General features: G+C 36.7%; 2 protein-coding genes across 2 annotated transcripts; both read right to left on the bottom strand.

Annotated features, from left to right (window-relative positions):
* Window positions 1-762: 762 nt before the first annotated feature.
* On the bottom strand, window positions 763-8,235 carry LOC134669472 (polyubiquitin-C). Its single transcript, XM_063527055.1, has 3 exons — window positions 8,078-8,235; window positions 4,200-7,548; window positions 763-924 (listed from the first exon to the last, which is right to left on the bottom strand). The coding sequence occupies exons 2-3, from the start codon at window positions 7,540-7,542 to the stop codon at window positions 842-844; spliced, it is 3,426 nt and encodes a 1,141-aa protein (XP_063383125.1). The 5' UTR covers window positions 7,543-7,548; window positions 8,078-8,235; the 3' UTR covers window positions 763-841.
* Window positions 8,236-14,259: 6,024 nt separating this feature from the next.
* LOC134669486 (cytochrome c oxidase assembly protein COX16 homolog, mitochondrial) lies at window positions 14,260-16,137 on the bottom strand. Its single transcript, XM_063527073.1, has 2 exons — window positions 15,929-16,137; window positions 14,260-14,522 (listed from the first exon to the last, which is right to left on the bottom strand). The coding sequence occupies exons 1-2, from the start codon at window positions 16,081-16,083 to the stop codon at window positions 14,339-14,341; spliced, it is 339 nt and encodes a 112-aa protein (XP_063383143.1). The 5' UTR covers window positions 16,084-16,137; the 3' UTR covers window positions 14,260-14,338.
* Window positions 16,138-16,412: the final 275 nt, after the last annotated feature.

Below are 16,412 nucleotides of genomic sequence, written 5' to 3' on the forward strand. Positions count from 1 at the left end.
CTTCATTGGGGTAAAAGAGAAAGATCCCCGCAATTAGCGAATTTCGGTTTTCGCGGTAGCCGCTCTGTGCTGTTTTAAGGCGTGTGCACACCGACTACGATTTAGCGCACGCGCACGTCACGCATACTCCAGCCGGTGTGCACAGGCCTTTAATATTCGTGCAGCGCTTGGCAAGTTGTTGGCAAGCCCTTGGGCCCCGACGGCCCCGACCAGGGTCACCTTGGACCGTCGGAACTCAGAAGCTTGATTGACCCATGTGACCTCCCCGTGAGGGCTTCAGTTCAGCATAGTCACTGCTAGGTTTTTTTATACTAAAAGGCCTCTATAATACTGCTATCCATGCCGTCGGCAAGGGAAACCCTCAGAGCCTCAGTGCTAATCTCAGAGGGACAATACTTGCTTTGAACTACATAGCTGGCAACCAAACTGCCCTAAAACTTGCTGCAAAGAGCAAGTGTATTCGTTGATAGATAGTCTGTCAAGCTATTTTCGTCAGTAGAAAAGGGGTAATTTAAAAAATATAGGCTCGAAGGCTTATCATCAAAGAGTATAGTAAGTATATTCTTATCATCCCATAGAAAATTTGAATTTCGCGCCTTCCTCTACTGATAAAGTTGTTTGACGGACTATATGTATGTACTATAGGAATATCAGGGGTCTATTATTGCATAATAAAATACAAGCTATTAGTTACTTTACATACAAAACCACTAATAGTATTAGCTTGGATTTTATTATGATTTTTGAAAGAAAATCTATGAATTCAGTCAATGACAAAACTTTATTTCACCTGTTTAGCAAGTTATATTTGGAATGAACAGTGAACAGGCAGTGTCGGTTATTACATGCCACCTCTCAATCTAAGTACAAGATGAAGGGTGGACTCCTTTTGGATATTGTAGTCCGAGAGCGTGCGGCCATCTTCCAATTGGGTAGGTAAAGTTTTTTGAAGATAGGCAAATTATATTTTTTCCCGATAGTATTCATTATAGCGATCACGGAAATGCAGCTCTTTTATTTTTATATCATTTTATTGATTAAATAAAAAATTTTAAATGATCGATATGACGTTTGTGAGGTGAAATGGCAGACTCGAGTAATTAATTCCTTGGCGCGTAGTAAATGGGACGAGATAGAAAAAAAATGTCAACTGTCAGTGTCACTTAGCTCTCATTCCCGAAAAATAACGGACAAGCCTCATGTTACCTTGCGAATTGCTATTAATGTTATCATTGAGATTTTCGGCGACCTCAGCACGACCCACGGACTTCTGATTCCCCACGACATCTGCGCGTATTTGGACAAAGATTGAATTTACTTTCGATAACTTGGCACTGCATAAATTATTGGACAACGTTTTCTTCCCCACCCCTACACGACGGCCCCTACGCTGACCCTTGGACAGAGTTTTGCAAGAAAAATAAGCGAGTTCATACGAGATTGCGAGCAGATTCTACAAATTTGAAATTATTATCATAACAGTGATAAGCACAATGCCGTTGAATTAGAGGAGCAATGGCCGTACAGGAGTACGTATCCGTGAAATACATAGGTACAGAAAACTTTCTTCACTTGTGTTTTGATTTTTATTATTAAATTGCCATGAGCTGTTAAGTTCGTAAACAAGAAATCGGTCTAATTTTTTCTAACAATTTCAACCATCTGTTAGTTTTGTGTGGTTATCCTCATTTTATGAATGTTGTTCTTATTTTCAGGTGGATGTAAACATTCATTGGCGGTATTATACTGATGGCTAATTAGAACCATTGAGCCATGACATACTTCCTTGCAGTGTTATTCGGCTAAGCCTCGAGCATCCTGTGAATCTGAAGGATATAATTATTTCCATAAAAAAGAGCAATCGAATTAGGACCAAGATATCCCGAGAATCTAAAGACATTTTATAAAAAATGCAATAAAATGAAAATGGGAGACTCTCTTATTTTAACAATGTTACAAGATCATGACAATGTTATGGTCTATACTTATTAAAATTTTAAAACCAACATGTCTTTATCTTTGACTTGAAAATGTACAAATGATTTGGGTTAAGTTTTATGAAATGCAACTTATGCTAAAAATCTATTATTATTATATGTCAAATTATCGTGAACTCGATGTTGCTTAAGGCGTATCCAAATTAGTCAATTTTTCGCCAATCTGATTAAATTGCCCGATCGAATCGGGACGTACGGACGCAAACGCCAATTTGGCTCGCCGAATTCAACCGCCGATAATGACCAATAAAATGAGGTGCGGACACAAGAACACCAATTTGTGAGGCTAGTATTTTCGTTATGGGGCATTTTTTCAATTTAAATGGGTCTAATATCACCATAAATCTAAAATTGGAGATTGACGCCAATTTCATTTCTGATCAAATCGACCGATTTGATCAGTCCCGTCTGGATACCGCTTTAGCACCGCGAAAGGGCGCTGCGCGGAGCGCGCGGATTGACGCATGCGCGTACCGTATGCTTTGTATCTATGGTAATATAATTTAAAAAAATATGCAAATAAAAGGCGGCAAAGTTTATTCGTTGTGCAATACTCAATAAGTTACCGCTTGTTATTTTAATACTCGTAATAAACAAAATGAGTTCAAGTGACGAAAACGACCTGGAATAGACGGCATGCACCGCCTCATTTGAAAGCAGAAGCAAACTTAATAATGAATAACTAGCTTCCTGCTAAGTCCTGGGACAAATACAACAGGACTTACGACATGCTCATGCTGTGGAAAGACACAAGAAGGACAGCCAAAACGCAAGAAACACCTACTCTGAAAGTGGTTTTTAGCGTATTTCTGTGACCAAGTGAAAACTAAAAAGCCATCTACATTTAATATAAACTAAGAATATGCGTTGTTTTTTTAATTGTATTCGCGTCACTTTACCCCTATTAAATACGCTTTACTAAATTGAATTTGTTTTATTTCCTCACATAATTTGAGAATAGTGCTTACTATGTATACCTCAATGGAAGCAAAAATGTAGTATTTTTGCGAGTTGATACACTTGCTACTTGTGTATAGTGGCAAATGTATTAAACCCGCAATCAACACTAATCAATATGTAAACAGGCCCCAACGTGAAGCACATTTACCCTACAGACATACTTATCCATATTGACCATATTTGAACCTCTCAACTCTCTTCAAGGGCACGCCACACAGCGTGATTCTATATACTGTTGTAATGTTAATGCTTAAGGATAATAATTTGTGGATTTTAAAATAAAACGAAACGAAATTTACTGGATTTATATTATATTATTTTGGATTTATATTATAAGTTTTCTAAAGTACAGTCGCCATCAGATATATTGGTGCAGCTAGGGTGCTCATAAATATCTGAACACGCCTCTATTATCAGGGCGTGCGTGTTTAGATATTGTGAACACCTTGCCGAGCCCATATATAATAGCCAATAACGACCTATTTATTAACACTATTACAATCTTAATCATTATGTATGTATAATACAACAATCACGTTTATATAGTCCTCACAAACGTATAAGTTACCATTTTGACCAATATATCTTCAAAGCTTGGCACCGAATCGCTGTTAAAGACTTTGGTGTGCTCAAATACGCTGAATTTGGAAAGTAACGTCTGTACTTCCTACAAGACGGTACGACGCACTTTGAGTTCATCTCTGTAATATTCTATTTCCATTCGAACGTTTCCGGGATCGTCTCCATCTATTGTGTTGATACTGAGATCCAAAATTACTCGTGTAGCAGTCCAAGAGTCGTGGTGGAGGTGTTAATGAAAATGTTCTCCAAGAAGCAGTGCCAAGTAGTCGAAAGCAATCGTTATCATTATCAAAATATCCGTGTTGATCGTGCTAGGGACGTTAAAAATACTTATTCTAGAAATCACACCGACATCCAATTACAAGAAAACACAAATGTTTCGTCCGACCATTATTTTCCAATTATTTGCAAGTTATTTTCCAAGAATGACACTGACAGTTGACATCGATTTTTTTTCTATCTCGTCCCATTTACTACGCGCCAAGGAATTAATTACTCGAGTCTGCCATTTCACCTCACAAACGTCATATCGATCATTTAAAAAATTATATTTAATCAATAAAATGATATAAAAATAAAAGAGCTGCATTTCCGTGATCGCTATAATCAATACTATCGGGAAAAAATATAATTTGCCTATCTTCAAAAAACTTTACCTACCCAATTGTTTTCCGGCGAAGATGAGACGTTGTTGGTCTGGGGGAATGCCTTCCTTGTCTTGTATTTTGGCTTTCACGTTTTCAATTGTGTCTGAAGGCTCAACCTCTAGGGTAATAGTCTTGCCGGTAAGGGTTTTTACGAAGATCTGCATACCACCACGAAGACGCAGTACCAAGTGGAGGGTGGATTCCTTTTGGATATTGTAGTCAGAGAGCGTGCGGCCATCTTCCAATTGTTTACCGGCGAAGATAAGACGTTGCTGATCTGGGGGGATACCTTCCTTATCCTGGATCTTGGCTTTAACATTCTCAATAGTGTCTGAAGGCTCGACTTCAAGTGTGATGGTCTTGCCAGTCAGGGTCTTGACAAAGATCTGCATACCACCACGCAGACGCAGAACTAAATGCAGGGTAGATTCCTTCTGGATGTTGTAGTCAGACAGAGTGCGCCCATCCTCGAGCTGTTTGCCTGCAAAGATCAACCTCTGCTGATCTGGGGGGATACCTTCCTTATCCTGGATCTTGGCTTTAACATTCTCAATAGTATCTGAAGGCTCAACTTCAAGTGTGATCGTCTTGCCTGTCAGGGTCTTGACAAAGATCTGCATACCACCACGCAGACGCAGAACTAAATGCAGGGTGGATTCCTTCTGGATGTTGTAGTCAGAGAGTGTGCGCCCATCTTCCAATTGTTTACCAGCAAAGATGAGACGTTGCTGGTCTGGAGGGATGCCTTCCTTGTCTTGGATTTTGGCTTTTACATTTTCGATCGTGTCTGAAGGCTCGACCTCTAAGGTGATAGTCTTGCCAGTCAGGGTCTTTACGAAGATCTGCATACCACCACGCAGACGCAGAACTAAATGCAGGGTGGATTCCTTCTGGATGTTGTAGTCAGATAGTGTGCGTCCATCCTCAAGCTGTTTTCCTGCAAAGATCAACCTCTGCTGGTCTGGGGGAATACCCTCTTTGTCTTGAATTTTAGCCTTGACATTCTCAATAGTGTCTGAAGGCTCAACTTCAAGGGTGATGGTCTTGCCAGTCAGGGTCTTTACGAAGATCTGCATACCACCACGGAGACGGAGCACCAAGTGGAGTGTAGATTCCTTCTGGATATTGTAGTCGGAGAGTGTGCGACCATCTTCCAATTGTTTACCGGCAAAGATGAGACGTTGCTGGTCTGGGGGAATGCCTTCCTTGTCTTGGATTTTGGCTTTTACATTTTCAATTGTGTCTGAAGCCTCAACCTCTAACGTGATAGTCTTACCAGTCAGGGTCTTTACGAAGATCTGCATACCACCACGGAGACGAAGAACCAAGTGAAGAGTGGATTCTTTTTGGATGTTGTAGTCAGATAGTGTGCGTCCATCCTCAAGCTGTTTTCCTGCAAAGATCAACCTCTGCTGGTCTGGGGGAATACCCTCTTTGTCTTGAATTTTAGCCTTGACATTCTCAATAGTGTCTGAAGGCTCAACTTCAAGGGTGATAGTTTTGCCAGTTAAGGTCTTAACAAAAATCTGCATACCACCACGGAGACGGAGCACTAAGTGGAGAGTAGATTCCTTCTGGATATTGTAATCAGAGAGTGTGCGGCCATCTTCCAATTGTTTACCGGCAAAGATGAGACGTTGCTGGTCTGGGGGAATGCCTTCCTTGTCTTGGATTTTGGCTTTTACATTTTCAATTGTGTCTGAAGCCTCAACCTCTAACGTGATAGTCTTACCAGTCAGGGTCTTTACGAAGATCTGCATACCACCACGGAGACGAAGAACCAAGTGAAGAGTGGATTCTTTTTGGATGTTGTAGTCAGATAGTGTGCGTCCATCCTCAAGCTGTTTTCCTGCAAAGATCAACCTCTGCTGGTCTGGGGGAATACCCTCTTTGTCTTGAATTTTAGCCTTGACATTCTCAATAGTGTCTGAAGGCTCAACCTCAAGGGTGATGGTTTTGCCAGTCAGGGTCTTTACGAAGATCTGCATACCACCACGGAGACGGAGCACCAAGTGAAGAGTGGATTCCTTCTGGATATTGTAGTCGGAGAGTGTGCGACCATCTTCCAATTGTTTACCGGCAAAGATGAGACGTTGCTGGTCTGGGGGAATGCCTTCCTTGTCTTGGATTTTGGCTTTTACATTTTCAATTGTGTCTGAAGCCTCAACCTCTAACGTGATAGTCTTACCAGTCAGGGTCTTTACGAAGATCTGCATACCACCACGGAGACGAAGAACCAAGTGAAGAGTGGATTCTTTTTGGATGTTGTAGTCAGATAGTGTGCGTCCATCCTCAAGCTGTTTTCCTGCAAAGATCAACCTCTGCTGGTCTGGGGGAATACCCTCTTTGTCTTGAATTTTAGCCTTGACATTCTCAATAGTGTCTGAAGGCTCAACCTCAAGGGTGATGGTTTTGCCAGTCAGGGTCTTTACGAAGATCTGCATACCACCACGGAGACGGAGCACCAAGTGAAGAGTGGATTCCTTCTGGATATTGTAGTCAGAGAGTGTGCGGCCATCTTCCAATTGTTTACCGGCGAAAATGAGACGTTGCTGATCTGGGGGGATACCCTCTTTGTCTTGAATTTTAGCCTTAACATTCTCAATCGTGTCTGAAGGCTCAACTTCAAGGGTGATAGTTTTGCCAGTTAAGGTCTTAACAAAAATCTGCATACCACCACGGAGACGGAGCACTAAGTGGAGAGTAGATTCCTTCTGGATATTGTAATCAGAGAGTGTGCGGCCATCTTCCAATTGTTTACCGGCAAAGATGAGACGTTGCTGGTCTGGGGGAATGCCTTCCTTGTCTTGGATTTTGGCTTTTACATTTTCGATTGTGTCTGAAGGCTCAACTTCAAGAGTGATAGTTTTACCGGTCAAGGTCTTCACAAAGATCTGCATACCACCACGGAGACGAAGAACCAAGTGAAGAGTGGATTCTTTTTGGATGTTATAATCTGAAAGGGTGCGGCCATCTTCCAACTGCTTGCCTGCAAAGATCAGTCTCTGCTGGTCTGGGGGGATACCTTCCTTATCCTGGATCTTGGCTTTAACATTCTCAATAGTATCTGAAGGCTCAACCTCAAGGGTGATGGTTTTGCCAGTCAGCGTCTTTACAAAGATCTGCATACCGCCGCGCAGACGAAGTACCAAGTGGAGGGTTGATTCTTTCTGGATGTTGTAATCAGAGAGTGTGCGGCCGTCTTCCAGCTGCTTACCAGCGAAGATGAGACGCTGCTGATCTGGAGGGATACCCTCTTTGTCCTGAATCTTGGCTTTCACGTTCTCAATAGTATCCGACGGCTCAACTTCTAAGGTGATGGTTTTACCCGTCAACGTCTTCACAAAGATCTGCATTTTGTCCTAGAACAACAAAAACAAGTTTAAAATAATTATTGCAACACAACAGCCAAGAGTTGGTAACGCCCTAGTAATTTAGCAACATCCGTATTAAAATCACAAAATGCTTCGGTTTAACATGACAAACATACTCAGTTTTAAATAGAATTTAGAGTCTATACATCTAGGTCAGTGGGCAGGTCAACACTTAACAGTAAAATTCAATTAGGTCATGACAAAAAATACCCACGTATGGCTTCCTGTTAGAAACATGACGCAACTAAATCTAAGAAGAGCATTTATGTTGTGAAACCATAATTTTAGTACCTATTATTGCTTTTAGATTAAGCAATGACAGAGCAAAATTTACTTAAAAACTGATGTAATTATATTACGCGTAAAATTTAATTTCTCTGTTCGATTCAAGTCTTCACTTCAAAATGGCGGATGGGAAATATCAGCAATCTATCTCGATGTTAAGGATGGCTTGATGGAATAAAATCTGCAATCTACAACAACATTCCCTATTTTTGAACAAATATGATGTACTCACCTAGTCACTAGAATTTTTCTTAATAAAACACAATAAATATTATCTTCAACAAACAACTCTGAAGAGTCACACGCTAGTAAAGTTCCTTTTTCGAGTTTTCGCTTTGTAATGCGTCGGCCAATAAGCAGCGACCCCTTTTTATAGACAACGACAGCGCAATCAATTTTTCACCCGAGACCACTCGACAAAACACGAGGGTGTCCGAGGTTAAAATCTGTTTCTTTCTATCGCCATATAATGAGGAGAGACAAAACTATGAATATTTCTAGAACGCATGCGTCAAAGTCGGCTGATCCAAATTTCTTTGTGACGTCATGGGGGTTATTGATCAAAACAAACAAAGATGAAAATGATAATAAGTCCATTTGCACTACTTTGCACACAATAACAATGATATTTCTGAAAAATTCTAGAAGATAACGCTAATCTATATAATGAATTAGAACAAAATCGACGCGCAGTAAAATTTCTTAACTTTACATCAGTCTATCATTTCGTAGGTATTCGTACAAATCGATAAATTCAAGTAATACCTAGGCACTAGTACCTAATCTTATATATATAAATGCAAGTGTCCTGACTGACTGACTGACTGACTGACTGATTCATCAACGCAGAGCCGAAATTACAAAAGCCAGAAAGTTGAAATTTGCACACCAGATTGCATTTATAAAGTGTACAAGAGATAAGAAGCGATTTTGAGAAATTCAACCCCTAAGGGGGTTAAAAAGGGGATGAAAGTTTGTATGGGGTTAAAGTTTTCTTTTAAGCTAGGAATTTGAAACTTCGTAAAAAAATATATTATTAAAATACAAGAAAACTAATTTCAGCGTTTTTGAAAATTCATCCCCTAAGGTGGTGAAAAAGGGGTTGAAAGTTTGTATGGGGATCAAAAAAAATTTCAAGTGGTGGACTTGAATCTTTGTATTTAGGGATATTATTAGAAGACAGGAAAAGTAATTTCAGCGTTTTGTAAAATTCATCCCCTAACAGGGTTAAAAAGGGGTTGAAAATATTAATCCATTACAAATGCTTTGAAACTTCGTAGAAAGGCATAATAGCCGATTACAAAAAAAGTGATTGCAACGTTTTTGGAAATTCAACCCCTAAGGGGGTTAAAAAGGGGATGAAAGTTCGTCTTCGGGTGCAAATTTTATTTTAAGTTAGGAACTTGAAACTTTGTACAAAAGTATCAAATTCAAATACTAGAAAACTAATTTCAGCGTTTTAGAAAATTCATCCCCCAAGGTGGTGAAAAAGGGGTTGAAAGTCTGTATGGATATCAAAAAAAATTTCGAGCGCGGGACTTGAATCTTTGTATTTGGGGATATTATTAGAAGAAAATAAAAGTAATTTCAGCGTTTTGTAAAATTCATCCCCTAACAGGGTTAAAAAGGGGATGAAAGTTTGTATGGGGTTAAAGTTTTCTTTTGAGCTACGAATTTGAAACTTCGTTAAAAGATATATTATTAAAATACAAGAAATTTAATTTCAGCGTTTTTGAAAATTCAATCCCTAAGGTGGTGAAAAAGGGGTTGAAAGTTTGTATGGATATCAAACATTTTTTCGAGTGTGGGACTTGAATCTTTGTATTTAGGGATATTATTAGAAGACAGGAAAAGTAATTTCAGCATTTTGTAAAATTCATCCCCTAACAGGGTTAAAAAGGGGTTGAAAGTTTGAATCCATTACAAATGGTTTTGAAACTTTTTAGAAAGGCATAATAGCCGATTACAAAGAAAAGTGATTGCAACGTTTTTGGAATTTCAACCCCTAAGGGGGTTAAAAAGGGGATGGAAGTTCGTCTGCGGGTGCAAATTTTATTTTAAGCAAGGAACTTGAAACTTTGTAAAAACGTTTTAAATAAAAATACAAGAAAACGAATTTCAGCGTTTTTGAAAATTCATCCCCTAACAGGGTTAAAAAGGGGATGAAAGTTTGTATGGGGTTAAAGTTTTCTTTTGAGCTACGAATTTGAAACTTCGTTAAAAGATATATTATTAAAATACAAGAAAACTAATTTCAGCGTTTTTGAAAATTCAACCCCTAAGGTGGTGAAAAAGGGGTTGAAAGTTTGTATGGATATCAAACATTTTTTCGAGTGTGGGACTTGCATCTTTGTATTTAGGGATATTATTAGAAGACAGGAAAAGTAATTTCAGCGTTTTGTAAAATTCATCCCCTAACAGGGTTAAAAAGGGGTTGAAAGTTTGAATCCATTACAAATGGTTTTGAAACTTCTTAGAAAGGCATAATAGCCGATTACAAAAAAAGTGATTGCAACATTTTTGGAATTTCAACCCCTAAGGGGGTTAAAAAGGGAAAGGAAGTTCGTCTGCGGGTGCAAATTTGGGTGCGTCGTATAATATATACCAACATTTGATATAATCTAATTTTAATATCATTCACAACATATAACACACGTTGGGACTACCAACAAAAAATATATGTTTATAACATATATGGTAGAAATTCTTTAACTTACTTCGTATATATTAATAAATAATATAAAGTTTGTATTGGCTAATTATTTTTTATATAACATTCATAACTTATAGGAATTATTACAAATAAAGATTATTTGAAATATCTTATATATAGTAACAGCACCAGTCATGGGACATTTAAGAGGAAATTTGGAGTATTTATGATATTTCCCGTATACATGTAAATGGTCTACCGCTTAGCGTGTTAAAAAATGAAAGTCCTATCCGTCTTTCATGTTTTAGGCGTGTTGTATCAAAGATACAGCAATTAGTTTCCACATATTTAACAAATTAAAACTATGCTTTTTTTCTCCAGTCATGGACACCAAATCTCCAGTAATGGGCCCCCGGTAATGGACGTGGATCCAGTAATGGGCCCCCTATAATGGACATTGCTCTATCAGTATAAAATATTGAAATGGGGAATAAGTTACGGCAAAAAAATCAATTTTTGGTATAAGCTTTTATCGCTGAATGTATTTTTCTTTCCACAGCCAATTATTATTGTATTAGATCCATCGATACAATTCTAATATACCCAAACACAATTAGTTAGGGTTTATTGCAATAAAGTTCCCATGGCCACCTCCTGTCTCCATCATCAGATTAGGTCCATGTTATCATAATATTGCATTATCATCTGATTTGCATACTTAATTACGTACTTACACAAAATTCAACTGAATCGGAAATCGAAAAGTGGCTCAAATTCAGCTACCAACATTGAACCCACACTTACTAACAGGGCAAGTTAAATAAAAGTTTGGAAAAACAATATTAATTTATCCGAAGTCCGAGAATACCTCCTGATTGACATATTTCGTAACTACATTTTTACTTCTGTATTGTTTAAATATGAAATTATGGCATGGCAAGCATCATTCTGTCAATTGTCCCATCATAGGAGGTACGCAGTTTTACAGCTCCTATAATGGGATTGGGCCAAATACCACTATTTTTTTACATCTGTGGAGTCACAACATAGTGTGGTATATACCTTATCTCATGGTAAATGCAATTAACAAAACACATTCTAGTTTTCATCAAGTATTAATTAATAGAAATTTAATAAATTAACTCACTTCTCTTAGCGAAGTTGTTAAGAATTCGTAGTGGTATTTTTTTTCAGTGACACGACAACTTTTGGGTTGATGCCATTTTCTTAAAAAGCAACCAAATTTAATGAAACTTCAAACTGAAACAGCTCTAGGACTCTTATTTATGATATTATACAGCCAGTGTTTATAAACTACTTTTAGATACTTATTTTAGAGGAATTATGTTTTTTTATCCCATTACTGGTTCCACGTCCATTATAGGGTATACTACTATATATTATAACATAATAATTACATGAGAAAAATACCTTCCAAAATATTGTTACATGTATGATGTAACAAAGTAATTAGTATCTTCTGCTGGTTGTTCTTTACTAAAGCAGGTCTCCGTTAGGTACGACGACGAGCGAAGCGAGGAGGAGTGTTAGGTTGAACTGCGAACAAACAGTGCGCGAGCCGAGCGAGCGAAGCGAGCGTGCCGCGGCAGCGGCCGGCGAAGCGCCAGAACGAAATTGGTCCATGGTTAACTTACCGGAATTTATTATTCATTTTTGTTCTTAGATCCGGTAACTGATATAGTTTTTGATCGTTCGACTATATAATTTTTATGAAATTCAAGTTTTATACAATATGAAATTATCTACATTGAATGTTATTCAAAAACAAATTAGCCATTTTGACATTATACGGTTTGGGTTTTAGACAATGCAAAACTTATATTATTCAAATTTATACAAAGTGAGCGTATATCTTGTGAATGTTATATTAATAATTGGTATATATTATATTACTTACCCTGCAAATTTTATTTTAAGCTAGGAACTTGAAACTTTGTAAAAAGGTATTATATTAAAATACAAGAAAACTAATTTCAGCGTTTTTGAAAATTCATCCCTATGGTGGTGAAAACGGGGTTGAAAGTTTGTATGGATATCATGCATTTTTTCGAGCGCGGGATTTGAATCTTTGTATTTGGGTATATTATTAGAAGACAATAAAAGTGATTTCAGCGATTTGTAAAATTCATCCCCTAACAGGGTTAAAATGGGGTTCAAAGTTTGAATCCATTACAAATGCTTTGAAACTTCTTAGAAAGACATAATAGCCGATTACAAAAAAAAGTAATTGCAACGTTTTTGGAAATTCAATCCCCAAGGGGGCTAAAAAGGGGATGGAAATTCCTCTTAGCGTGTAAATTTAATTTTAAGCTAGGAACTTTAACTTTTTGGAAAAAAAGGTAATAAATTAAAAAACATGAAAACTAATTCAAGCATTTTTGAAAATCATCCCCCAAGGTGGTGAGAAAGGGGTTGAAAGTTTGTATGGAGATCAGTTATTTTGTGAGTGCGGAATGCGGAACTTGAATCTTTGTATAAGGGCATAGGTACCTATTATGAGAATACAAGAAAAGTAATTTCAGCAACCAACATCAAAATCCACTTGACTTAAAACTTCATACAACTTCCTAAAAAAGAAAAGTACTTAATTTCAACATTGCTTGGATATGAAAATTATAGGTACTAAAGATGTAAAGATGTAAAATGTTGAAGATAAGATTCCACGCGGACGAAGTCGCGGGCAACAGCTAGTATATTATAACTAAAAATAACAACTGATAGATAAAGATAGGCAACATATGACCATTTGTAAAACTAAAACGGTACCTATGCTATGTGCAAGTTCTGGTTCATGTCAGCTCAGTTCAGTGGCCTATTTTATAAAGCTACAAGTTACAATTTACAAGCGGAAGTCTCTTTCTAACCCGATGTGTTAGAACGAGACTTCCGCTTGTAAATTGTAACTTGTAGCTTTATAAAATAGGCCACAGGTGTTGATGATAATTATTTTTTAGTTAGATTGGTACCCAGGCCAAACACTTGCTTGAATCAGAATCACAATTGGGTGTAGGTACAAATAACTTGATCTCAGTCGCCTTTCTGCTCATGAGAGATTTAATAATAGCAACCTAATTAGTATCTACAATAACACTTATCGCAAAAAAGTTGACCTGGTCCATTCTATTCTGTCTGGTTCAGTAACCGCAGCTGATGTACGTACTTATTCTACTTTTTCTTTTATAATTAGGTAGGCATTTACGCAGTCGTGTAAAAATAGGTGACTGCGACATTGGGTTTCTACGAAGTAGTGAATAATTCTAATAATGGTGACGGCACGTTTTAAGCCGTTTATAACTGTTTCATTTTCGTATACAACACACTGATCATTGGTAGACCTTCTCTCGTTGTCATAAAATTTAATAAATGAACACTCAACTGGCTTCATGATGGTGGTCCACTAATAGATACCTTAACTCCGTATAAGAATGTCCTACTACGCACAAAAGATTATAGTCTACGCATTTGTGTACTTAAATGTTGATGCTCTGCTGAAACATGTAGGTACCTACAAGCTTATGAAGGATAAATCATAAATATAATATAAGTAATATAACACTAGCTTAGCCCTACGGGAAATTTATGAAAGATGGATGAAAGGATAATATATGCAGGTCATTTACCACATACCAAATATACAGTGATAGGACTCCTGTCACAGGAGATTCTAAATTACTAGGTATAGGTGAAAAACAGAACAGATTGAAAGCAAGTGCAATAGAAGCTTAATAGAAACACTTGGAATTAATAAACAAACCATTTTATTGATTACATCCTAACTATTTACATTATTTAACAACAAATAACATCATGGCAGCATATTTATGTTTTCTTAACCACGGTATCAGGTTCCCAGGGGCGCGGGCCTCGTTTATTTTCCCAATTATCTATATCCAGCTTCTGAATTTCATCATACGTGCCCTCGAGGGTCACATCCTTGGCTTTATTTAGGCCCATCTTCTCTGCCTCAGCTTTGCTCACTCCTTTTACTTGAGAGAACTGATATCTAGAAATAAAGTTACATTTTAATTTTTCAGTACACAGCACGTACATAGGTAATTTAATACAACACTGAGATTAAATGTTCCAAATACGGTTCCTCCATTTATATTTCTAAACTTATCTAGACTCTCGAGCCTAGATAAGTTTAGAAATACTCTAGCTAGAGTAGTCTAGAGCTAGAGAATAGGTACTGAAAGTTTAGGTATACCTATACCATGATGATGATGATGATGACGATACCTAAACTGACTGTATAGAAAGATAACATTGTGCAATCATTTCCAAGACTGTATGAGTCATCCTATTTTCAGTAGGTATTGGTAGCTAGAAATATTTCACTGTACATAAAACCAAAATAAAGCTTAAGACTTTAATAAAATAAGGCTTCTAGTAAATTTCCTCAAGGTACTAGTACTACTAGACTAGAGTTGTTCACATAATTGAACACTAATGTAATTATGTAGTGCATTTGTATGGCACCACACTAATACAATAAGGTTGTATGACAATGTGCTAAACTGAAACCTTTTTCATAAAGTTTTAAGAACTATTAATAGTACTAATGATCAATTAGGTATTGTTATCGCTCATAGTTATTGACCAGCAATACAGTTTTTTGCCTCTTCATTATGTACTAAATTAAGGCAAAAAATATTTTGAGTTATGTGTTGCTGATTGAATTTAACAACAAAATCCATAAGTTAAGTACTAATATTTTTGCTCATAATGCAGATAAAAATATTTACAGATATTGATACTTAGTTCAAAATAAATGACAATAATTTATTTTATCTTATCATATCAGTCTAAAGAATTTAATTTTAGCGGTCACATGGGAAGAGGAGAAATGGGAATACTGATTCACCACACAAGTGGTTCAAAAGATAGATGGATGCAGATTATATTTCATCAACTGTAATACATCTATTTTTATTATGAGTTTACAAGTATAGTAAGTAGTATTGTTGTGTTGTTTTATTTTAATAAATATATTTTAATGATAAAAACAAAGAAAAAAATAAACAAACATAATAAAACTTAAAAATCTATAGATAAAAAATACGGAACAAAATATTAAAAGAAAACAAATCATGAATACAGCTTATGTTGTGCAATATTTTATAAAGTCGATAAAGGGGATGGCCACATCATGTTTATCAGTTGGGAAATACCTACTCTTGAGTTCTCAAGTCATACTTATGAGAATTTAGAACAATTTACCAGAAAACATATGACTAATAAAATGAACACTAATGCCAGTTTGTTATGTATTTACAACATTCTTTGAAATGATTTAAAATAAATTATGTATGAAATCTGGTTGCATACTTGAATCCGTATTTTATTTAGCTGGCATATTAAATATTTTGGCTAATAGTTTCAGCTGATAGATAAAAAATACTGTTTAACCTGATTTGGGTCCATTCTCTTAGTCCGAAAGATCCTCCTACAACAAACAAAATAAATGGCACCCCATATTTAAACGACTTGCGTTTACTCAGAATATAAAAAGAATTGCGTATTGATGTCAATTGTTCAAATATATTTCCCAATTTGACTGCCATTTTATAATTTTTCAAGCATTTCTCGTTTGAGGGAAAATATTTTATTTTGTAATGATAATGACAGCTGTCACTATGCTGTCAATTTGTTATAACAAAAGTTATTCAAGCTAACGTTAAAACGGTCGCAATATCATTCTCGTTTATATACCGGTTTTAGGGCATCACTAACTATCATGCTACGTTGTCTGTGGTACACCAAATAATTTTATAAAATGGCGGACTGTTACGAGTGACGTATGTGTTGTGTGTTTACTTACTTTACGAGTTTCATAATTATGTGCTGTGATTTGATTGTGAAGTGAAGACTATTTGTCAACAATTTTATCTTA

Source organism: Cydia fagiglandana, chromosome 12, assembly GCF_963556715.1.
Source record: "Cydia fagiglandana chromosome 12, ilCydFagi1.1, whole genome shotgun sequence".
Taxonomy (NCBI): domain Eukaryota; kingdom Metazoa; phylum Arthropoda; class Insecta; order Lepidoptera; family Tortricidae; genus Cydia; species Cydia fagiglandana.